The 24,918-nt window shown below is 44.5% G+C and overlaps 1 protein-coding gene and 1 long non-coding RNA gene across 5 annotated transcripts in view; one reads left to right on the top strand and one right to left on the bottom strand.

Moving 5' to 3' along the window:
* The window catches only part of LOC135906038 (uncharacterized), a 90,723-nt gene that overhangs the window by 50,649 nt on the left and 15,156 nt on the right, over nucleotides 1–24,918 (bottom strand). The gene's annotated exons all lie outside the window — the stretch shown is intronic.
* LOC135906011 (uncharacterized) lies at nucleotides 1,234–23,951 on the top strand. Its single transcript, XM_065437161.1, has 5 exons — nucleotides 1,234–1,400; nucleotides 1,603–1,664; nucleotides 8,073–8,162; nucleotides 16,016–16,042; nucleotides 23,731–23,951. The coding sequence occupies exons 1-5, from the start codon at nucleotides 1,319–1,321 to the stop codon at nucleotides 23,824–23,826; spliced, it is 357 nt and encodes a 118-aa protein (XP_065293233.1). The 5' UTR covers nucleotides 1,234–1,318; the 3' UTR covers nucleotides 23,827–23,951.

Consider the following 24,918-nt stretch of genomic DNA (forward strand, 5'->3'; position numbering starts at 1 on the left):
TGTGCACGCATATTGAATAGTAGTCTAAGCCTTGGCTAAGTTATTCTCTACTCCTCAGTCATTATTTTCTCCATTGTATTCCCCCTTTTTTGCTCGTTTTGTTTAGTTTTTTTGCATTGCTTAAGCACTGGACTTCGTTTTTGATGATAGGGATAGCTGGCCAAAGGTGGCCTTTTTTTGCCGTGGTTTAATAGTTTAGAAAACAGCAACAACGAGTGGCTAAAGAGCAAATGGGTTTGCAGGTTTCTCGTTTAGCCCTGTGGACTCTGTATGCTGGCCATAATACGTGAATGCGTATAATGTTTTGAAAGGCAACTGCATTGACTAAGCCCTCGGCAAGAGCATCCTCACTGAGTTCCAGCGCCAAGCCTTTACGGTATGCAGCTTTTGAAATTAACCCCTTTAGTCACCATGTGGAGATTTGCGAGCACGAATTGTTTGCCTATTCTGTCCAGTCGTGGTACTGGAAGCACCATATTATACCGGAGCTACGGGATAAATGACATTCGGATTACCCAATGTTATTCCAGTTGACTACAGACTGCAGGGTACTGATATTCGTAACCTATTTAATAAAGCCACTACCATGTTTCACTCAATGTTCGACCACCGCGTTCCGTCACTAAAGGTTGAAGTTCTAGTTTTTCATTCCTCGTGAAACCTGAAACCACTAACACTTACATGCAATTTTGCTCGAGGATTGAAGTCTCTCTATGGAAAAAAATGCCACATCACTGATTGTGCACTAACTCAAATTTTAGTTACTCTGTAATTACGAAGGCTCACTAGAATATGTGAAAAGGATCTACCTATGATCTTTGCTTCCATTCAAGAGACGCTGCAGCACTTTCGAGTAAAATGATCTGACTTTGACACAATTTAATTGACAGTGAATCGTAATTCGTGACTAAAGAGGCCCAGTTTAGATGAAAATTGCTACAGTGTAAAATTACACAGTGTCTTCGTGCTACATACACAGTGTCCTCGAACGTCGGTTCAGGAAATCTGTTTCGCTCTTTGCGCGCTTTCTTGTCAGTGCGAAAGCCGAGCCATCATCTATGCCGGTGCATAGTCAGGTTTGCTGCCGTTACTCTGACCGGACCTTTTGTCTTTTGTTTGTTTCTTTCTGTGCTTCTTTTTTTTCTCTTGCCTGTGCGAGCCGCTGAGCGCACGCGTTTGGAAGCGTCCCTATCGCCAAGCAACGGTGGCCTCTCTAACTCGCGCAACTGATGACGCAAACGAAGTGGCGGTATAACAGGGCTCACTTCGCAAGCGTCCCGCTTCCATACCGCTGAAGACGATCTACAAAAAAAGCACCATGAAAGTGCTGCTTTTCGCATTCCTCGTGATCAGCACGTACGGATGTTTCTTGGTCCCTCCTGAAGATCCAGATTTGTGCTGTAAGCTTCAGTTTTGTTTTCTTTTTCTTTTCTTTTTCGTAAATCGAATGTGTACGGAGCTGAGTCACTTCAAAATATTTTTCAAAGCCAGAACTGAAGTGCATGCTATATGTGCTCGCTAAGTCGTGTACGTAACCCCAAGTCCTGCATTTTAGCTATTTTCTACTTGTTTTTTTTTTCTTGCCATTTTCACGTGGTGAAGCTTTCGACGATGTCAAGCTTGGAATTATTTTGAGATGCATCAGGCAGAGAGCCTCGGTTAGGGTGAGTTGCCAGTTCATTATGATGTTTTCTCTGCATAATTGTAGTCAGCGCTTTCTATTTACTCACGGCCTTTCAACCCTGCAAAAAGATACTGTTAATTAATTTTTTATGACATGGTGTTAGAGGAGAAGTTTGCGCCTTTGGGCGGAACCGACCACGCCTCGTCACATGGCAAACGAAAGGAAGTCGCAAAATGTGGCGAAATACACTGAAAACAGCCAAACAACATGAACACAAAGTTCTTCGCGTGATTACAGGAAGCCAGAGAAGATAGTCAGAAAGGAAGTCGCAGAAGATTAAGAACTGTTTTTATTACTCTGCTGTATCGAACCTTAGGAGCGCCACAAGGTTGCGAAGGTTTTCGTAGTCTTGTGTACTTACAGCCAGTCTTTTTCATCATGAAGTATTAATTAATTATTTATATTTATTTAGAAAACATTCTAATTATCGCTTGAATCGCAAACATATGTAGTACAACGTTGTAAGGCACCTCAAATAACCTCCGAATCAAACACTTTTTTCGTGCTCAGCTTTGCCTCGTTGGTATTTCTGAGAAAAAACAAAAATTTGGAGGACGCTTAAGCTTCCCCTTTAAGAGGAAGCTTTAGCTCGGGCCCAACTCCGACGCGGCCTATTCAAATACATGTAAAAACGCAAAAACGTTTTTCTAAGATAACCCTTGGACCGATTTTGATGAAATTTGTTGCATTTGAGAGAGTAAGATCAATTCTAGTGACTGTTGGAAGCAGAATTTTGATTTAGGGCTTGAATTCTGTTAGAAAGATTTTCAAAAATTCAGAAGTTTGAAAAAAATGGAAGATGCAGCAAACCCAGTCAAATTTAGTGTAGGGGTTGCCGAGAAAAACAAATTCTCCTTTTACATGTATTTAGATAGGAGCACCTGAGCTAAAGCTTCCTCTTAAGAGTGGAACGCGATAGCATTCAAAGATCCGAGACTGCTTCTCATGTTTTCCGGCAACTGGAGTGTATGTAACCATAATGTTTACTAGGAAACGCTGACCGCCAAAGCTATGCACGAAAGTGGGCTTTGGGGTAGAAACGCGGCCTCGTGCGTGGGTCGCGATGCGATGGAAGCGAGCGTCAGCTGGACGTATCGCAAAGAACCGGGCGCGCCGCTTCGTGGCCCCCAAGATACCCGCGCGCCGGCGCTCGCAAATGGCGGACGCCTCGGCTGGTCTGTGGATGGTAGAAACGCTGGAAAAGGGGTTTCTTTAAGTTTTCGTTTAACAGAATTATGATTTCTCGTATAGTCAAATTACAATCCGAGAGCTATCATGTCTGTAAGTTGTGTGTAAGTACTAGTTAACGATTTTTCCATGTATTTTAGCTTGATAAATTCAATTACTTCAGTAAATTCCGTGTGTCACCTAGAGAGCCTGGGTATGGGTGGTTCGAAAATCTTCTTGCGAAACGACGTCCGATGTGGGACGCCGCCACCGGATTTTCTGCGAAACGGACTGCTTAACGCTATCACATTAAAAGCGCGCGAAACATCCAAAATACGAAATAGATGCGCGCGCGCGCGCCGCTTCTCAAGCGCTCTCAAGCGAATAGGCACGGGTACACGGCTTTACTAGCGGCAGCAGCGCGATACAGGGCTTCACGCTATGTAATGGTCGCGGCATCATGAGAACACGCCTCTGACGTATTGACAACCGTAGCGGAGCCGTAGGGAGGGGGGAGGGGGGATGTCGAAGCCGGGAAACCGTGACGGCGCACTCAGGACTAATTTTGCGCACTCATCTTGTTCTGTAGATAGGCGCCCAGAAGGTATGTTCCTTTTGTTCCATTTAGCAACAGAAACAAGCCTTCAGCAGGCTATGTCAAGCTAATGCGTTTTGACCGATCTGTATGGCCAGCATACGCTGTTGTCGATTACGTAAATCATTTTTGCTTGACGTGTCAGTGCGTAAATAATAACGGTAGATCTCAACGGTACCACGCCATGGTGACCTGCTCTTCAAGAAGAAAAGTCATACCCTTCACGAATGATCCAAAGCTAAAATGGTCCTGGCTCTGAGGGCGGCACACGGCGATAAGAGGAAGGCAGCCAAGCTATTTCGGATGTGGCATTCTGGAGAATGCCATATAGTCCGTCAACAATACTTATACTCCGTTCCATACATAGCCATCAACTCTGTAGAGGCTAGAGAGACTTCTTTCACTGGCTACGTTCGCACTTGGATATTGTTCGATCTTTTTTGGCCGCAGTTGTGCGCAACTCTTTTTTAATGTAGGCTCAGTATTGAATGAAACAAGTTTTATTCCGACCTTAGAGACAGACACAGTGGAGTATACGGCTGCTAATGATTTGTTTTAGATAATTGTTATTTTTGTAGCTCTTTTCGGGTTTTTTATTTGCAACCCATGGCGAGGAGCCTCACGGGCATGCTCGCGCGAGCAAACGCTGTTGGCGCGCAGCGAAGCGTGGACGGAAAGGGCGGAGAGACCACTTTTCTTGACCGAACTTCTTGCGTAGCTTCCGCAGCGTTGACTGCTATGTACGGAACGGAGTATAGAACGTACGAAGTCCTTTGCGAGACGGGTAGCTTCACAAGAAAGCGACAGAGGACTGTGGCGGTAGTTCAAGAAGCGGAAACGGCTGTTCCGCTTCTTGCCGACTGCGGCTACTATGCAGTCGGTACGATTTCTCTAGAGCTTTTGGGTTTTTTTTTTAATCTTCGTCCAAGTTAACTGGGACATCCGGTTTAGAGATATTTTATAATCGTATAATTTAGAGGTTTTAAACATATTATGTTTAGTGTATAAGGGACCAGTAGGTAGCAGGCTCGGGCGTCTAGCAGGATCGGGTGTCAACACCTTGTGTTGCAGTCACTCCAGTTTGCTGTAGTTTGTGGTTATCTGCCCCATACTAAAGTACAGCATAAAAGACGCGAATGAAAATTAGCATAATGTATTTCCCCTTTGAGCCTAACTAGAATTAATTCCTTTCAATATGTAGAGGCAATCAACTGCTTTGTCTAAATAAATTGTAAGCTTATTAACGTGTGCGTTCCAGGACATTGTTTATTCGAAGCAAATGCCTAAAAAAAATTCTAATGCCACGTGTGGCAGAGCAGTCCCTTGAGAATTTAGGGTAAGTTCAGAACAATTTTTCTACGAGGTCAAGGGCGACGCCCCGTCTACTATAGTCATGGAATTTGAACAGTGGAATATTATGATTCACACAATAAAATGCTTTTCAGAGACAAATAAGTAAACCCATAGTGAAAAGATGGTTTTCCATGTTAAAGTATCATTCTTGATTAGGAATAATTCGCCAGATTTTTCTTTCTGGAAGCCATATTGCGAATGAATAATTACATGAAATTTAATAAGAAAGTTTGCAAGCCCTGTATCAATAACATTCTTGAAAACTTTTGATAAAATGGGCAAAACAAATATCGGTTGGTAGTTCGCTATCTCACTAACGGTTCCAGCTTAGTGAACAGGGATTATACGTTCTAGTTTAAGGTCAGAAGAAAAAATAGCTATTTCTAACATTTGGTTAATTATAAACGTGAGCGGTACGGCTACGATAAAACCCACATGCTTAATAGGGGCTGTGCTCAGGCCCGCTAACCTAAAGGCCACAATGTTTCGAATTTTTCGAAATGAGGTTCGTGAGTTCTTGTGCAGTAACCGGAAAGATAATAATTGCAATTGCCCCTTTTGTGTGAAGTAATAACAGTGTGTCAGTACAATCGCGACATGTATTTGGAGACACGTACTCGCTATGATTGGAAAAGAACTCGTTCATTTCTGTTAGGGCGTCTATATCCGTCTTGCACTGAGCGAAAGCTGTAATTTTACTCTGACTCTTAGCTTTAGAGTTATTAGATAAATTGAGGATTTCCTCCCATAATTTTCTTAAAATGTTGTAGATTTTAGCAAACAGGGACAGATCGTAGGAAAACTTTGTCTTTTTAAAATCAGCGTTTAATTTATTGCGGTATGATTTGAATTATATAGGCAAAGCAGCATCACGCGATTGAACGAATGTATGGTACATTTTGTATTTTGGATATTATTGTGTTATGCGCAATAATATCCACGTGGGGCCTACCAGTCCCCACGTGGGAGCAGCCCGCAGCTCTGCCCTAGGGCAAAGCGTCTCAGGACCTTGCTATTAAAGTTCTTTGTCTGTCTGTCTGTTGTGGTATGCAAGCTTGTTGTAATCCAAAGTGTAGAGGATCCGATTCCGGCGCCGCCGCCATGAATGTCTGCAGAACGAGCGGATGTTTGTGTTTGTGGCGCGGGCCTCCTCGGCGTAGAAGGCACGTACAATAAAGGCTCAGTTTCACCGCCGCTCGGCTGCTCGCCGGATGCTCTCAAAGTTCGTTCTCTTCTCTCTGCGCGCGTCTGTCTATAGCGGACGCATTTCGCGCCCCGATACAAAGCTTGCGTATTCTTTTGCTTTGTCTATATATTACTGAGTGCCAAAGGGAAGTGTTTTTCAAAGCAGGCATTAATTTTGTTCTAAAGGCTACGGTAAGCTTGATTGGAATGACTAATGGTTTATACGCTATCCAACGGTATAATTTCAGCGTCGGAGTAAAAATTCTTGTGCGAAGCAGAGCTGATGCCGCGACAACTCTTTTTTTCTCTATTGTTGTGCCTTTTGGACGCTACAGGTCGAAATTAAAAAAATCGGCAGATGATCACTGATTTCAAGGGAAACAAACGCCTGTTAAGCACTGGTCACAAAGTACGTTGTGATACCGATATCGAGAAGGCGTGGCGGTTATTGCCAGTAATATTAGCAGGCAAACGTAATTAGATTTGTGCAGGCAAAAGTGCGAAGGATGGTTTCAGAATGTTCACTGGATGCATCACAGCTGAGCATGTTAATGTTTGTATCGGCAATTACTAAAAATAGGTATGCGTGCGTTGAGCGAAAACTAGGCATGAAAGTTTCCACAAACTCAAAGAATTCGGATTTTATGTCGCAATGGGGGCCAATAAAAATAACCACATTCTTTAGACTTACTACTATATACACTCTACATTGGGTGTAATACAAGTCATTAAATACATCGCAAGTAATGTAATTTTAGATGTACAAAAGCAATTCCACCCCCACGGTTAGTGCACCACGCGATTCCACCATAATTATATCCTGGTATTTTCCGTGGGCTATCAATCGTAGAAAGCCAGGATTCTGTGAATAATATAGCATCAACTTTTACCGATAAGTCGAAGAGCATGCACAGCTTGTGCATTTTATTTTTAATGCTGCGAGCATTCAACTGAAATACACTGAAGTAGATGACACTTTAAATTCTGTGTAGAAGTTGTCAGAGTCGTAGTACGTACTTACATTCTGGCTTGGCATGCCATAACTTAAATTTAGTAACATCTACGCTAAAATCAGCGTCAGAGTTCACACACCTCTAGTCACATCTCGTACAAGGAAAATAAGCTGCGGCCAACAACTCAAGGAACATTGGACTGGACTGTGGAGCACTGAAATTTCTCAATCAAACTCGAAAATTTCGGTGCAGCTCGACTGCGATGTGGATCAAAACGGCCCGTGCGACGTGTGTCTAAAACATAATAAAGATTCGAATGACCGGTGAGGTAACTAGCCAGTCAAAAATTACGGGCTCGCTCCAGGATATCGAAACTTTTTGCAGGCCTTATCACTGGGAGCAGTACCTTGGGCTTCAGTTGCAGTATCTTGGGCTTCAGCAAGCAGATTGACATTAGATAAGATTATAGCACTGAGTCTGGTCAGTGGTCGAGTTGGCATTAATATTTAAAAACACATTTTTGTGTTTTACAAGCCAGTACTGCGATTTGATTATGTGGAATTCCGCAGCGGTGGATTCTGGAGTAATTTTGGCTTCCTAGGGTTCTTTAATGTGCACCTAAAATCAAGGTATACATGTGTTCTTGCCTTAGGCCCCCATCGAAATCCGGCCGATGTGGCCGGCACTGAAACCCGCGACCTCGAGTTCAGCTGTGCAACGGTATAGGAATGTACGTTTTCTGTGGAGTAGGCACAACCGCAAAACTAATTATCATTGCATGGTAGAAGTTCAGCAGCCTTGGCTCTTATAGTCTTCTCTTATCTAATGTGCCTCCCGATTCTGTGGCCTAGACGTTGAATTTATGGCCCGTAGTCAGGCTATAGCATCTCCATTTTTGCTCCCTCATGCTAAATTTTTCGTTTTCTCGACAAGCTTTTATGAAAAACTTTATCGTTTTACTAGTCTAGTTTGCCACTTAGTTAATGTGTTTTAAGGACTCAGATACAGGTTTCGTATTATTATGTGTCCCAATTCCAACTTAATGAAGTGTAACGCTTCGTAAAAACATCCATGTGGGAACAGTGTAGTAAGATTCAAAATGTCCCTATATTAATTTTTTCTGTCTCATTTTCAGCTGCGCAATGGACTTGACCACCTTCTACACGTCTCCCAGTGCCAGAGTGACACCTGTGCTTTCAACAAGATCTGCGTTGAAGCACCCTACGTAAGGAAGCGCGGCGCCTTACTTTGCATGCGCTCATACACCGACCGCCACCGCTCGATGAAAGCGCTGTGTACATACTCTGTGGCGTGTGCACTGTAAGCAGGGATTAAACGCGAGAGCGCACCCTTTGGGGGTCATTCTGCACCCTGCGATGACATGCTGATGTGCTGTATGGTTTCAGGGGAAAGACACCAGTGTGGTGTAATGCTCGCGTGTCTTTGAACCTCGGCCGTACTCCACGGTGCAGGAAGACCCAAAGGCCGCTCGCTCGCGATTCGTTAGCTGCCGATTACATGCGAGCTCATTCGGGCACGCAGTTACAAAGCGCGATCCGCTGCTGCCGTCCATGTTTCTCGGCACTAACAAAATTGCAGCCCTTTGCGACCGCAGGAGCAGTGCCAGTGACGCGAGTTCACAGAAAAGATAATGATCGAAAGGACGGTGCAGCGTTGATGGGTGATACCGACGTTGGATACCTTGTAGTATGGATTGCCTGTTGTTGCAAGATCTCCAATTTACCAGGTTGGCCAGGGACTCAGGGAACACCTGAGTGTCCATCATTTATTAGGGCTCAGGTAATCCTTGAGAAATTCTCATTAATACAGAAGTTCATAGATTGTCTATACAATCCGCACAGAGTCAGCGGGTTTATGGTCTGTAGCGGGCACTCCTTGGTACTACCTCTTCGTGGTTGAAATACGAGTCAGGGGTAACAAAATAGAACAAGGTTCAATCCAGCTCCGCCGCCGTCATGAGCCCGGTCAAGGCCTGTCGAAGAATCCTCCAGGGCGCAGCACGCAAGGCCGCACATGCAGCCTTATCGGAAACCGGCTCACGCAGCTGCATGTGATGAGAGGATAAACTGGGTATTGTGTCTTGCATGCGAGGACGAGGGCATTGTGCGAATTCCTGCAGGCCTTACACATTTGGTCGGTTAATACTTACAAATGTTAACAAACAACTTGTTAATGACTTTTGTTTCTATAGTCTGTATTGGTTTGTTGAAATTAAAGAAATAAAGGAGTCCTAGGGCGCTATAAGGTAAAGCTATTCCAAACTTCTCTATTCCAATTCTACATTTTTGGGCCACCCGCACTTCACCTGTCTGCCACGCGACGTCACGCAAACCACGATAGCTCCCCATCTGATATGACCTGTACATTCTGATTATGTGTGATTGGAGTGAACAAAAGAAAAATACTTATTTCTGATTCGACACCTTTTCGCCATTAGCCCTCGGCTATTGGTCAAAAGTTTTCGGGCTGCATCAACTTCACCTGCCTGTCACGTGATGTCACAAAACCGCGAAAGCTGTTCGTGTCAAAGTGACGTGTACGTGTTGAAGGTGCATTATTATGCCGAACAAAACTGAAATTTTCTCGGAATAGCCGCAGGCTGCCCCGTTCTGAAAGGAATAAAAGATGGCTGCTGCCGATCCCTCAGGCACTGGCTACTCGCACTGGCAGAGAGCATGGGTTTATTTGCGTACGATAAAACTTCTTGCGTGGCCGTGTAACATTTTGGAGCCCTTTCGGCACGTTTGTGACCTCGCTCAGCCAACATTTCCTTGCTGAGGATCCTTTTTAGCGGCATTCTTAACCTTCCGTTGCATGCCGCCGTGATTTTCGACCAGCCACTGCAAGCTAAGTAAGGCAAAACGGACCAATCGCAGATGCCGGTACCACCCTTTTCATCGGGTTATCTATTTTCAGTGCACTGGCTCGGCCCCATCAAGTTCTCCACTTGAGCGTGCTCCTCGCTTCTTATCAGCCAATTAGATAACACAAGCCGCTCAGTGTAGGCAATGTTGTTCGCTTTTCAAGCAAACAAAAGTGACCTCCTATGAACGAGGAGAGCGTTTGATTGGTCTGTTCAGACAACCCTGCGGATGACTGCCCGGTGTTTGCGTCAGCGGTTACGCAAATTTGACGTCAGGAGATTGGTATAAAAGCATATTGGAAAAGTTTTACGTTATAGGGCCCCTAATCACCCCAGTGTGCTGATGGCTGCTCCTTTCCACTTATGTGTGCAAAAATGCAAACGTGAAAAGTATCTATCTGGACGAAAAAGACATGGGAAAAGTATATAAGAGTGCAAGCAGCTTGTTAGAAATGTATTATCCATATGATAGACTGTCTACATATATATTTAAGGAACTGTAGAAGTAGACGTCGTGTGACTGACGGAGAGAAAGGGGAGAACGCGAAAGAGAACAGAGGAAGGAAAAAGAAACAAATGCAGATTCAAGCTACATGTCAAAATCTGTGGGAAGCAAAGCTTTTGGTAACCGGTTAATTGAATCTCATAAAATTAATACCGTTTGTAGAATTGTGTTTTTTCATCACCCCCGCCTGTGGCTGGCTCCCGCCCCCTCCTTATCGCCACCGCCCGCTTGACATCCTCACGACAGTGCCCGGAGTGAAAAGTAAGCGGGGCACGCCCACTTGCGCGATCCTTCAGGAGGTCGCAGCTACCTTTGATGAGCGACTGTCGGGGCGCGTGCTAGTTTTTACCGACGGCTCCGTTCTTAATGACGGCTCCTCATCTGCTGCATGCGTGATTCCTGAACTCGCGCTGCAAAGGGCGTGCCGCCTCCGCCGCGGCTGCTCTTCAACCCTCGCCGAACTCGCCGCCCTTAACCTGGCTGCAGATCTCCTTATCGAACGGCTCCCCCCGTCAGTCGCCGTACTCACGGATTCTCGCGCGGCGCTACTCACGCTCGCCAAAGCGGAGAGAGGCCCCCTCATCACGCAACGACTTTCTTTAAAGTTTAATTACGTGCAAGAAATGGGCTGTGACCTCATTTTCCAATGGGTTCCCTCGCATGTCGGAATCGAAGGTAACGAGCAGGCAGACCACCTCGCCAAAGAGGCTCACTCTTGTGCCACGCCAGTCTACAACTACGTCTCGCTGTTTGACACTGCACGCCAACTGGTAACAAATGCAGTCAGGCTCAAGCACCCAGACAGTCGCGTCGCCGCCGGTGAACCTCCCCGGCCGCTACCGAAACTCGGACTTCCTCGCGCCGATAGGACCCTTTTACTGCGCCTCCGCGTTGGTTGTTTCAACACAGCAGAGCGTCTCTCCCGCCACTCAGGCACAATTAGTCCTGTTTGCCAGAGCTGCAATGCTGGTGTGAATGAAACTCTGAGCCACATCCTTCTCGATTGCGCGGCATATAGCTCCGCTCGTGAAGACCTAATCGCCGCCTTTCGACGCCTTGGTCTCCCCACAGCCCGCCCAGAGGACTTCCTGTTCCCCAAGGGGTTTAATGGCTTACTCAAAAGAGCCTTCCCGGCTCTCGTAGAGTTCTTTGAGGCCTCCAACTTATACACGCGGCCTTAGGCCCCGTTTTCGCCTCTTCTTTTATTTTGTCCCCTTCGCGGACTTACGCTCGGCTTCTTCCATCTTTATCTCTCAACATTCTTTTATTCCCATTACCCTTCCCCGTGCAGTACTGTTGAGGTGACCTCCTAAGCGAGAGACAGTTACGGTACTGCACTTATCTCTTCCTTTCTCATTCCAAAATCACTTACTATACTTTTTTCATCATATGCAACGTATAATTTTTCGCAATTTCCAATTTTTGAGTGCATGCACCGCACAGGCCACAAGTTTAATGTCACGCAATGCTTATATTTATGCGCTTCATGGCTGACAAGCTACATATAGACTGAGCAAGGTCGTTTCCGCCTGCGACACCAGAGCAGATTCCTACCCTTGCGGACAGATTGTGGGATAGACGGTAGCATCCTGACTCTTTCCGTTGGCGCAGGTGCCGCAGGCATTTCAGTTTTTGCGATGGAAAGTGCGACCACGTGATATCGCACGTCATGCGCGCAGTATTTCTGTGTCGTTCAACGGGATAACATCCTCCGCAACATGAAAAGCCGCAACTTGACCACGAAATAAGATATTCAAACAGTTTGCAGAGGATAAACAAGCGCGCAAGGGTCGGCGCAGTCAAATCACATATCTCTTTTTCTTTTCTGCATGTATTCTTTTTGATACGCGGCACTCGGCGAATCGTGTAGCCCTTACGTGTGCAGTGAGAAAGCTTTGAAAGCCCGCTCTACGTTGCCTCCTTTCAGTATGAAGTGCGCTGTGAGCAGAGCTGATGCATAAACTTTCGGTCAAGGTTTTTTTATAAACGCTGCGAGTGCGATGGCCTGCCTTGCCAGCAGTAAATTGGTCAAGATCATGGTTTTTTTTCCATGATTTCTATCCGCGGTCTGCGAATCACTGAAGCGGCCTCATGTTGTAAGGACGGTAGTAATATAAGCAGTTCCCATTACGAACTTTGTTTTGTATGTTTTCATACGGCCTTTGCAAATCTCCGCGCTTTTAGCACGTAACGGTCGTTTATTATTGTGATAGATATGATGTTCCCCTATACTAATTGGTACGAAGCGCTTTTCATTTACGGAAAAAAAGAAAAAGAAAGGTCGGAAGCACGTGTTTCTTACAGTTTTCTTTCTTTTTTTTCTTTCTTTATTTTCTGTTACATGCGCATTGACACGCCAAGAAACGCACAACATAAATTCCACTAATACGACTTGTGTTTTTCACTCAACTATATAAGCGTATATCTCAAGCACGATGTTGAGGAAGATCCTATTGCTGGCCTGCGAAGCCCACTTGTCGCTTGTTATTGCATCTTTCTACATGCTCACCTTGATGTTCCCGCCGCGAAAATATGTGTTCTGCGTTAGTCAATTTCTGTAAGCCACACTCATACGTGCACCATGCCATTTCTTGAAAATTCCGCGCCATGTTGATCAAAATGCAGTGCGAACGCCATGAGCAACAACAGAAACAGCACGCGAACGCAAAGAGAGAGAGAGAAAGAGAGAGACAGATACAAGTAACGCAAAGACAGGGAGGTTAACCGATTGATATCGGACTAACAAGATAACCAGCTCTGGTTAGTTAACCAGTACCGTTTGGCTACGCTGTACTGGGGAAGAGGAAAATGGGTACGAAAGATGAGAGACAAAGAAGGGAAGACTGAACAATATAAAACTGTGTGGGCGCTGTGACAGTCTGTGCAGGCGCCACATAGTGGTACACAATGCCAATGTGTATTAAACGCAATGCCAATGTGTAGCAAACGCAATGTATTCAAAGCGTCAACGGAGCGCCGACGCGTCAGGTTTTTTTTACAAAGGCAGCACTCTGGGAGAGAGGGATCTTACTAAGTACAGCAGCATCGCCTGGCGGAGGTTGTCTGCAGTCTATGGTGAAATGTGAACACCGCGAGAATGAAGGCGGTGTTTGATGTTTGTCGAGATAGCAATGGTCGGGAGAGCTGTGTGCAGAGAAAAGTACGACACATAGGTAAACATAGTTAAAGCTTTCTCTTATATGTCCCACTGATTCCACATTATATGTACGGGTTTATTCGAGTTTTATTGTTTGATGGCGGAGAACAAAGGCGCCCTCACTGGCACTACTTTGTTGGTGAATGTTCCGTGACATATAAGTGAGCATGCTGTGGCGCATATCCAATTCTCCAAGAAGGGGGTAGTCCAATCATACCGGATGCTTGTACGAATAATGTAAGCAATACTTAAAGATAGTCGTTCTGAAATAAAAGAGTGGTTCATTCGGAGACATGCCGTCAGCGATGGCGATCACGAGGGGATGGGTGATATGTAGTAATTAGCAGGCAGAGTTTAAAAATATGCAAATGCCAAGTAGCTGGACAGAACAAAGATAATGTTATTTGCCGTCGCTTGGAGTTGAAATTATATGCTCAAATTATATCTTTAATTGCGCACAATTACATAATTGGTTCAAATTAATTAATTACCTTCGCAAATATTGTCATTAGATAAAAAGTGTTAATGAAACCATTGTAGAGCGACATGAAAAACTCCCGCTACAGTTTTCTGTTGCTCTGGATGTGCTACATAAGGGTGTTTTTCCGAGTGTGAAAGAAGCCTGTGAATACACGCAAAGTACCTAGCGCGGCCAGTCACGCGCCAATTTTGCATGTATTCGGAGGCTCCCTTCATTTTATGTAGCACGTACTGGGCAACAGAAAGCTGTATCGGGAGTTTTTCATGTTGCTGTACAATTTTCTCATTAACACTTTTCATCTGATTACAATATGTGATAGGTTAATTAACGAATTCAGGGTAATTATGTAATTAGGCGGAATCGACAATCGACAGCAAACAGCATTACTTCGCTTCTGTCCGGCTAAGCGGTATTTGCATATTTTTAAAGTTTGCCTAAAGTTACGTGGGACACCATGTATATCAGTGACACTTCGATCCTCGACTAGGCAGGGTGAGTGTTGAGTGAGCTCGTGAACAACACTTTGCCTTGTGGTGAACGCGGGTTAACTCATGTATGCGGGCTCTCAAAGAAGTGTGATGCAATGTTTACGCATTTATCTCGCATTCACCACTAAATTACCACTGAATTTTTTAGGCATGCTTCACGATTCACTTCTCAGGATCTTCATTCATAATTCTTTTTTGCTCCTAGAACAAGCTCGCCACAAAGAGCTATGATGTGCGAGGTGATTAGAGAAAGCCAGCCCCTCTAAAGGAGCCGAGTAGTCCGGGTCAGAACGTCAATGTTTTACCCACTAGACGAAGCCACCAGCTTGTACTACTAAGTACACGAGTGAAAAGTAATTGATAAATCATCTCGCGTTAAGGAACTGTATTCTTGTGCAATTTATAGCTGCATATTACTTCTGATTGTGTGACTTCTACCCAAGTAGGAAACAGCCGCTGATATCCAGAAGAAAGCATCATGGTTTCGGTGGCGCTTGGTTTGTATAATTATGGGTTTTCTTTTTTTTTTGCTTTTTCCTTCTTTATAGCGTTAGCAGTATTAAAGCGAAATTAACTCTTGAGGTTATGCCTGCCGGAACCACGATCTGATTATGAAGCCCGTCATAAAGTGGGAGACTTCGAATTAATTATCACTACATGCTTGACGTGCACTGGAGCCGAAGAACGCGAGCGTTTTTTGCACTTTTCCACTATCGAAATTCGCGGGATTGAACGCGCGAATTCGAACTCAGCGCAACGCGCCATAGCCACTAAGCAAGCGCGGTGGGTACGTTAGTGTTCCTTCCGGCGTATTTTGCTCTGCACTGCCGTCTAAAAGAGGCCAGGGGATCTCACTAACCGGTTAATGCCAAGAATAATCTTTCTTGTTCTCCTGGAATGCAGCTTGCTCTTGTCGCATTCAGCCACTTTGCTTCGTAGCGCTTTAAGTCTATCATTTGGACTATGCGAAAGAACGCAAAAAGGAAGCTGCTGTAGCTCCTTCTTGAACTTTCAGAGCTTTTTGTTTACGTTACCCGTATAACATAAAGCAACATTGATATATATATATATATATATGTATATATATATATATATATATATATATATATATATATATATATATATATATATATATATATATATATATATATATATATATATATATATATATATATATATATATATATCCGTACCTTTCCGGCATTTGTTTTTTACTTTCGTAAAACGCTTGCTTGGGCCAGTTGGTTCATGCATTGAATGAGTAAAAGCAAGGAGATAAAGACCAGGACTGAAGAAGGACATTCAGGCTTGTCACATGCTTCGCACATTCAGGAACGAGTGACGAACCAATGTCACTCGCATGAGCTGTGTTTAGTCGCAAAATTGACAAAGAGGAACGACCAGAGCGACTAAAGAAAGAGACTGACTGCTGGTGCAATCCCCAGCATATCATCAAAGGTTTTATCTGTATCTTAATGCTAGCGCAATGTATAGAAACTCCCGAAACTGGGTCGCTACGTAGCGCCTTGAATCTATTCCTCATCCTATATTTTCTTGTTTCAGGCAGCTCCCTTGGATGTGTATATGAAGGTAAGTACTTTTTAAAGACATATTATTTTGTTGCACTGTTTACTAGGGGTGTCACAATATTCCACATTTCGAATACGAATCTAATAATCTTGGCTAGTCCACTCATATTCCATACGAGTACTGACTATTCAAATTTTCAAATAATCTATTGAAATATAAGGGATATGAGCCTCCGGGGGAAAAAAACTTTGCGAGGGAGGGCTGCTGAAGGATTTGTCCGGAGAAGAGCCGCGGTTGTTGCGCGGATAACGCAGTTACTGAGCGATCACATAAAGTAGACAACTACTGTGAAATAATTTCTAGTTATGGTATATGAATGCCTTGCGAATAGTTAGTTAGTTAAATGGGGTTTAATGGCGCAAAAGCAGCTAAGGCTATGCTGCGCCAAACACGAGGTGTTCTAAAATACAGTTTGTAAAGTGAAAGACTGTGTTAATATTCTATATTTTATGTAAAAATCCAGTGTCGTCTAAAAATTTACGGACGTCACAAAATGGGACTAGTGGATCATCGCCTAAAATTAGGGCAGGGTGTAACGGTATGTGTTGTTCATATAATTTGTGCAAGAGTGCTCGTCTGTGTGTTTCAATCTGCGTACATGTGAGTAATATGTGTATAACTGTTAGTGGCTGTTGACATTTCTCGCATGTTGGTGTGTCTTCTTTCCTAAGTAGGTAATTGTGTGTGATGTGTGTGTGCCCGATGCGTAGTCGGCACAAAACTACTTCGATGAACCGCTCCTGATGATAGCATGACTTCCACTCCCCAACTATGGGTTTCGTGAGATGTAGCTTGTTGTCGGAACAACGGTCCCATTCGCGTTGCCATTTTACCGTTAAGGCTTTTCTAATTGCGCGAAAGCTATCTTTGTATGGGAGTGTTGTGTTTGTAATGTCTTCGTGGGCTGCCATCAATGCATATGTGTCAGCTGCTTCGTTACCCGGTATCCCAACATGGCTTGGGACCGAGCAGAAACGAATTGACCTCCCGTATTCATTAAAAGCCACCCATGTTTAAAATGTCTCCAATCAGGGGTTCACACTCAGATTTCAGATGTAGTGCCTTCAGTGTGCTTAAAGAATCTGTGTATATGACTGCATTTGTGTGTTTATCAGCGATAATTTTTTTCACAACAACCCATATGGCGAAAACTTCGGCCGTGAAAACAGAGGCGTGTTGTGGCAATCGAATACTTTTTTCCCAATTTTCCGTTATGACCCCGACACCCACGTGTTCTTTCGTTTTGGAGCCATCAGTGTAATATTGCACGTCATTTTTATATTTCTCCTGAAGTGCACGGAATTCTTGTGTAATGTGTTCGCGTGGGGTGTCTTTCTTTAAATGTGTCAATGTCCAGTCACATAATGGTTCAAAATCGTACCATGGGGGCAAACGCTGTGGCTTTCTGGCAACCTCGAGGACTTCGCAAGGAATGTCATAATCCCGGACATATTCCTCATATCGCAGGACAAGCGGTTTGATCATGTTCGGTTTATTTGTATAGTGTAGGCGTGAGTTGCATTGTGTGAGGATGTTGTAGCATATGTGTTGTGGTGATGACTGAATTCTTAGTACGTAGGAAAAAGTGAGGAATGCTCTGCGGTGCTGTAAGGAGGGTTCATTACACTCAACGTATAAACTTGGAATAGGTGAAGTTCGGTAGGCACCACTTGCCAGTCGCAGTCCAAGGTTATGTACCGGGTCAAGTCGTTGGATGTAGGACTGTCTGGCTGAGCCGTAAACCACGGAGCCGTAGTCTAAAAGGCTACGCACAAGAGACCGGTAGACACGTAAAAGGCACGTTCGGTCGGAACCCCAGTGCTTATGAGACAGAATTTTAAGGATATTTAGAGCTTTATTTGCTTTAATCTTCAGTGCTTTTATGTGAGTTAGGAAGTTAAGTCTGGTGTCAAAGGTTACTCCTAAAAACTTATGGTCTTGTTTCACCGGCAGTATGGTGTCGTTCAATTTTAGGACTGGATCGCTGTGTAGCCCTCGTTTCTGAGAGAACAAAACAGTAACTGTTTTCTGTGTGGAGAAACGGAAACCATTTTTGTTAGCCCATTGTGTCAGTTTATTAATTGTTATCTGGAGCTGCCTCTCACAGGTTAGCAAATTTGAGGCACGGCAAGCCACTTGGAGATCGTCTACGTATAAGGAGTGCATAAGAGACGACGGTATGATCTTATTAACTGTGTTCATTTTTACTATAAAAAGTGTCGTGCTGAGAACACAGCCTTGTGGAACACCATTTTCCTGTTTAAATGTATGAGATAGTACTGAGCCCAAACGTACCTGAAATGTTCTATTACTCATAAAATCAGCTAGGCAGTTCAGCATTTTACCCCGGATGCCGAGGTCAGCCAGGTCTTTTAAAATTCCATATCTCCATGTGGTATCGTAGGCTTTTTCTAAATCGAAGAAAACTGCTAGACAGTGTTGTTTGTGTAAAAATGCATATCGAATTTCATGTTCTAGACGGACAAGATGGTCAGTGGTTGAACAACCCTTTTTATATCCACACTGATGGGGATCAATAAGGTTTCTTGATTCTAAAATAAATGAAAGTCTTATGTTGATGATGCTTTCATATGATTTTGCCAAACAGCTCGTGAGGGCAATGGGTCTGTAGCTGCTTGCGGATGTGGGGGATTTATCGGCTTTTAGAAATGGAACTACTATTGCCTTTTTCCATTCTTCCGGCATTATGCCAGATTCCCAGATTAAGTTAAAAAATTTAAGGAGAGCGTTTACAGATGCCTGAGACAGATGAGCCAGCATGGCGTAGTGAATGCGGTCGTGACCTGGCGCTGTGTTTTTCCCTGCAGAAAGAACTCTGTTTATTTCTTGTTGTGTGAGCGGGGAATTGTATGGTTCATTTGATGCACCAGTTGTGGGCAGCTTCTGTTTTTCAGCCGACTGTTTGTATTGTAAAAATTCCTTTGTATAATTCCCTGAACTGGATACATCACGGAAATGTTCTCCGAGTATATCTGCCTGTTCTTGTATTGTTGTTTGTGTGCCTGGACTTGTAAGTAACGGTATTGTGTAAGATGAGTAGTGTCCCCTAAATTTCCTCACTTGGTCCCACATTCGTTTCGATGTTACCGTACTGTTAATTGAGGAGATGTATTTTTGCCATGATGATTTTTCAGCATGTCTTCGAATGAAGCGTGCTTTGGCTTTGGCTCGTTTGAAGTTTAACAGGTTGCTATAGGTGGGGTACCTCCGTAGGATTCCCCAGGCCTTATTTTGTTCTTTTTTAGCGTCGGTACACTCCTTCGTCCACCAGGGGTTTAGATTTTTGTGCACTATACCCGATGACAGGGGTATGGCCTTTTCTGCCGCACAGATTATAACTTCGGTGATTTTTTGATTAAGTTCGTCAATACTAAGCCCTGACGAAAAGACATTTTCCACTTTCGCGTTTTCCATAAAAACCTGCCAGTCAGCGAGCTGTATTTTCCAACGGCGTGGTCTTGTTACTAATGTTTGTGGTGATGGTAGGAGTTTGATGAGAGCGGGTAAGTGATCGCTACCATATGAGGTGTCGAGAGCTTCCCATTTAAAATCAGTGAATAGAGAGTGTGAACAAAAAGCTAAATCTAAACAACTAAAAGTGCGGGAAGTTGGTGAGAAATAAGTTGGCGCACCTGAGTTTAAAAGACAAATATCGTTTGACAGAATAAAATCTTCAACGAGTTGCCCTCTTTGGTGAGTTTTGACACTGCCCCAAAGAGTACAATGAGCATTAAAATCCCCTACTAACACAAATGGTTCCCGTAATTGTTCTGTTAAATTTTCTAACTGTTTAGCAGTGAAGTGGGTGTGAGGTGGAATATACAGTGAGCAAATGGTGATGGTTTTGTAAGATAGAATGGTGACAGCTACGGCTTCTAAGGATGTATTCAATTGGACATTTCGGGTAGGAGTGCCGCCCTGCACAACTATAGCCACTCCGCCTGACAAACGGGTGGAACAATCGCGGTCCTTTCGGACAACGGTGAAACCTTTGAGAATTTGACTATTTTTCGCGCCGAGATTCGTTTCCTGAAGACATACAGCAACTGGTGAAAAGATGTTGATGATGTCTTTGATGTCACCTAAATTGTGTATGAGACCTCTACAATTCCAATGGATAATAAAAGCCATTTTGAAATTGAAAGGTAAGAATTGGCACTATGGAATAAATAAGAGGTGAGATGTTAGGTGACATGGAATTTAAAAGGCTTATACAAATGAGCGATAACCTTTAGGTTATCGCTTTCTTAATCTGAGTGGTTATTGGGATTTTGTCCCGCTTACCGCGCTCAAGAGAGCGCTTGTCCCTTGGTGTCAATGACACCGGGGTTTTTGCGTCGACCTCCATCGCTCTCTCTGAGGCGCTGGAGGATCGAGAGTTAGGCGCCGAGACACGTGTCTCGGGCCTTGGGGTTAGCTTGATCTTAGGGCCCTGCGGGACTGGTGTCTGCAGGGCGTTTGAAGAGGATGGAGCAGCGTCAGCTGCTTCCACCACGGGGGCGGGAGGGGTCACTGCGGGACTACTGCGCGTGGGCTCGGAGGACTCCTGAGGCCTCTGTGACGCTGCGCCCATCTGCGTCACATCGGCGTAACTTCTTCGCGGAAGGTACGACAGCCACTTTCTAGCTTCATAGAACGAGATTTTTTCTTTGACTGTTAAAGCAATTACTTCTTTTTCTTTTTTCCAGCAAGGGCAGGACCGCGAATAAGCGGGATGATCTCCCTTGCAGTTGACACAAAGTGGCGAAGAGGTGCAATTGTCAGTTTGGTGATCGTTCGAACTGCATTTAGCACAAGTAGTTCGTCCTCGACATGCATGCGAAGCATGTCCAAACCTTTGGCATTTAAAACATCTTCTGGGGTTCGAAATATATGGTCTAACATTTACCTTTACATAACCTGCATCCAGCGAGGTAGGCATTACACTCGTTCCAAAGGTGAGTATTACATGTTTTGTGGGGATTTTTTGGTCGTTCCTGCGGATGACAATTCTTTGGACTTTGGTAACATTCTGTTCCTGGAAACCTTCCAGCAGTTCTTCGTCGCTTAAGCCAATAAAATCTTCCTCTGATATGACACCCCTGCTTGTATTTAATGTTCTGTGCTGTGAAATTGTCACTGTTGCGTTACCAATACTGGTAAGTTCTGTGAGCTTTTGCGCTTGGTCTTTGTCATTGAGTTCTAGGAGGAGGTCCCCGCTAGACATTTTTGAAGCTTTGTATGTAGGTCCGATTTTTTCTTTTAGACACTTGGCCACTAGGAATGGAGAGAGCTTTCTCACTGGTACGTTGTTTTCACTGTGCAGTACATAGAACTTAGGAAATGATGGAACATTGCTCCGAAAAGAGAACTGGAACGTTGCTTCGGTGCGGCATCTTTTCAGACGCCGATCATAGAGAATAGAGGTTTGCGCTGCCATGAGAAAAATGTGTATGTTTGGCAACAGCGCCGACCGCCCACCACGGAGCCCAACGAGGGGACGCGGCAGAGCTTGTGTACAAGCCTGCACGACGCCAGCCGTACGCCGTCACTATAACCAAATATGGTGTACCCAAGGTAGGATATCCACACAAGGTTACCCCTTGCCGCCGTGGAGAAAGGAAGTAAATGGAAGAGAGAAGAAGACAGGAAAGATAAAAAAGTGAGAGATAAAGACTAAGATTTGGCGAGAAAGAGACAGGAAGAGGCGACTACCGATTTCCCCCGGGTGGGTCAGTCCGGGGGTGCCGTCTGCGTGAAGCCGAGGCCAAAGGGGTGTGTTGCCGCCACCAAGGGGCCGTAAAGGTCCAAACACCCGGCATTGGCTCAACCCCCAGGATCCCCTTTTCCCCGGACACGGCTAAGCCACGATTGTTGCGCGGGTAACGCAGTTACTGAGTGATCACATAAAGTAGACAACTACTGTGAAATAATTTCTAGTTATGGTATATGAATGCCTCGCGAATTGATTGTCTCAATTTACGAGAAGCTAATTATTATTTTCAGTGTGCCCTTGTTGGCATCCCTGTAAAGCAATCTACAGTGCTGTAGTATTACACTATTCTGCTTGAGCGAACACAACACTCTACGTTATTTGACGAGGCGCTGTTTCAGTGTTCCATTTCTGTAAAGCGAAAGTGCATCAGATAACTGAAAGCAACACGCTATTCAGTGGGCTGTCCGTGTACAGTTGCGAACGGTATTACGTGCATGTATTAAGTGATGTAAAAAAGTCACTCTTTACCAAGTTGAGCCCATGGAAATTTTATAGTTTACATTCTTCAGAAATGAAAGAAAGAAATCGGAATTCGATTAGCCAGTCGAAGGTTCCTTTTCTCGAATATTTATTTTCCCTTCCGCTTGTAAACTTCACAATTCGGCAACCTATTTACCTTTCGTTCTGACGAGACAAGCTCAGTGCATTGCTCGTTACTTTACTCCTTTAGGACAGTGTAGCAGTTACAGGAATAGCAGATGGTGCAAAAAATGCAGCATGGGTGAAAGATTCTTGCTTGCACAGAAAACGCCAAGCGATTTGATAGTGCGTTCTTTCCGGTTTCCGCAAAACTGCGGTTCTGGTTAATTACCTTTTTCTTCTGGACTTACATGCACGCGTTCGACGGGCTCCGTGGATGCCGGCTACTCTTAGCATTGGAGAGCTTGTATGTTCATAGTTCCTGCGCAATAATTATACTGCTTTGTCACTGTACAAATACTATTTATTGACGTAGGAAATTGAACTAAATAAAAGGATGACGTGTTATATTCAATCTGTATAGTTTTTTTCGCTATAATTCTTTTTTCGTTTTTCTTCTGCAGGTTTATTTGAACCCGAAAAATATTGTGCAGTCATACGTCGAAATGCTATCCTTATCTAGAGTCGCTATGATGACATGCGTACCTGAGGCTTGCTTACTTGTCGGTAGCTTGTGGGCACGACCACAGCCGTGCCTGGCTCTCGCTCGAACACACACCCCGTGGTACCGTACTCAAAATACTCCGGTGTGCGAATGTAAATAAAACATGGCAACACCCATCAGCTTACAATAAAACAAATCGCGTTTATTGACAATCAAACGAACGCCAACTCTAAGGCAAGCCACAACCTACAAGCTCACTGGCGTTAACATTGATGGCGGCCCAAAAGGGAGTTGTCGGCTCAGAGAAAAAGCCTAGACGCGTATCTGAGTTTTGAATTCGCTTCCACTTTCGTCGCGCGGCGCCGCAGGAAGACCAATCACCACGATGTTCCAGGGTCACCTGACTGTTGCGACTGTAACCGCGATGCGGAAACTGGAGTTGTGAGAGAAGACTGGTCTCTCCGAGGCAAATGAGACGTCTTGAGGACGAAAGCTATTTTCAGAGTAGGCCTGCCATCTACAGCAGCGCGTTACCTGCCTCGCGGTTCCTTCGATTCGCGTAACCTTGTCGTCTGGTCACACGGACATTTTAAGCAATCTTTCAAGCACTGAGCGCATGCACCATGGCTTCACGATCACTTGAGAATCCACTCGATACCCGTGCTTTGTTCTCACTGTGCGCGCGCGATTAGCATTCTCGAGCGGAATCGAAAACGTATTCATTCACAATTTTACCATTTTAACAGCATCCGATGTGTTGAAAACACTTTGATGCAATATAAGATGCTCTTATTATGCTGTTAATGGTGCGCTTTGTTCTTTTTATAGCCGAGGCCCCGCAGAGAGTTCTGGGTAATCGCTCAGAAGTGCGAGAAGGAGCTGCCTCCGGACGACGAGACGGTTAACCACACTGTCCCCACATAGGCCAATCGTTGCCTACGACCAAGTACTCAGAATAGCTATAAAATGGCCAGTCATTGTTCCGCTGTCATATTGTGCTTCAATACTGTCATTTTGTCTTTTTCCTGACATCACGCATTTATACTGTACCCTACGTTGCCACTCGTTTATCAGACAAATATGTAGCCGCGTACAATCTCAAAAGAAACGCCAAACTGGCATTCAATTAGAAATTGCTCCACAGATTGGAACTCAAACATTATTTGTGGATGCATGTAAAGATTTCCCTTCTGCATCGCCACCATGGTCGGAGTACTCTAAATTTGCCGCATCGTTGTTAGGGCTACAGTGCGTCGTGAATGCAAACTATAGTTGTTAGCTATTACATTGAACGGAACAGTTAACTTGGACCCCCCTCAGCCGCAATGCCAAAGCATTCTCGCTTTGATGCATCGTAACGTGCTACACTAAGTTGCAGAAGACAAAGATATTGATAAATAGCAGGTCAAGGGAACAAGAGTTCAAGATCGCCAGTCAGCCTGCAGAGTCTGTGAAGGAGTATGTTTACCTAGGTCGATTACTCGCAGAGAACCCTGATCATGAGAAGGAAATTCACAGAATAATAAAAATGGGCTGGAGCGTATACGGCAGACGTTGTCAGCTCCTGACTGGAAGCTCACCATTACCAATGAAAAGGAAGGTGTACAATCAGTGCATTTTACCGGTGCTGACACATGGGGCAGAAACTTGGAGACTGACAAAGAAGCTTGAGAACAAGTTTAGGACCGCGCAAAGAGCGATGCAACGAAGAATGCCAGGCATAACCTTAAGAGACAAAAAGAGAGTGGTTTGGATCAGATAACAAACGGGTATAGCCGATATTGTAATTGACATTAAGATTTTAAAAAATGGAGCTGGACAGGTCATGTAATGCGTAGGTTAGATAACCGGTGGACCATTGGGGTTATAGAATCGGTGCCAAGAGAATGGAAGCGCAGTCGATGACGGCAGAAGACAGGGTGGGGTGATGAAATGAGGAAATCCGCGGGTGCTAATTGGAATTGGTTGACGCAGTACAGGGGTAATTGGAGATCGCAGGGAGAATCCTTCGTCCTG

This window comes from Dermacentor albipictus, chromosome 1 (assembly GCF_038994185.2).
Source record: "Dermacentor albipictus isolate Rhodes 1998 colony chromosome 1, USDA_Dalb.pri_finalv2, whole genome shotgun sequence".
In the NCBI taxonomy this organism is placed as follows: Eukaryota; Metazoa; Arthropoda; class Arachnida; order Ixodida; family Ixodidae; genus Dermacentor; species Dermacentor albipictus.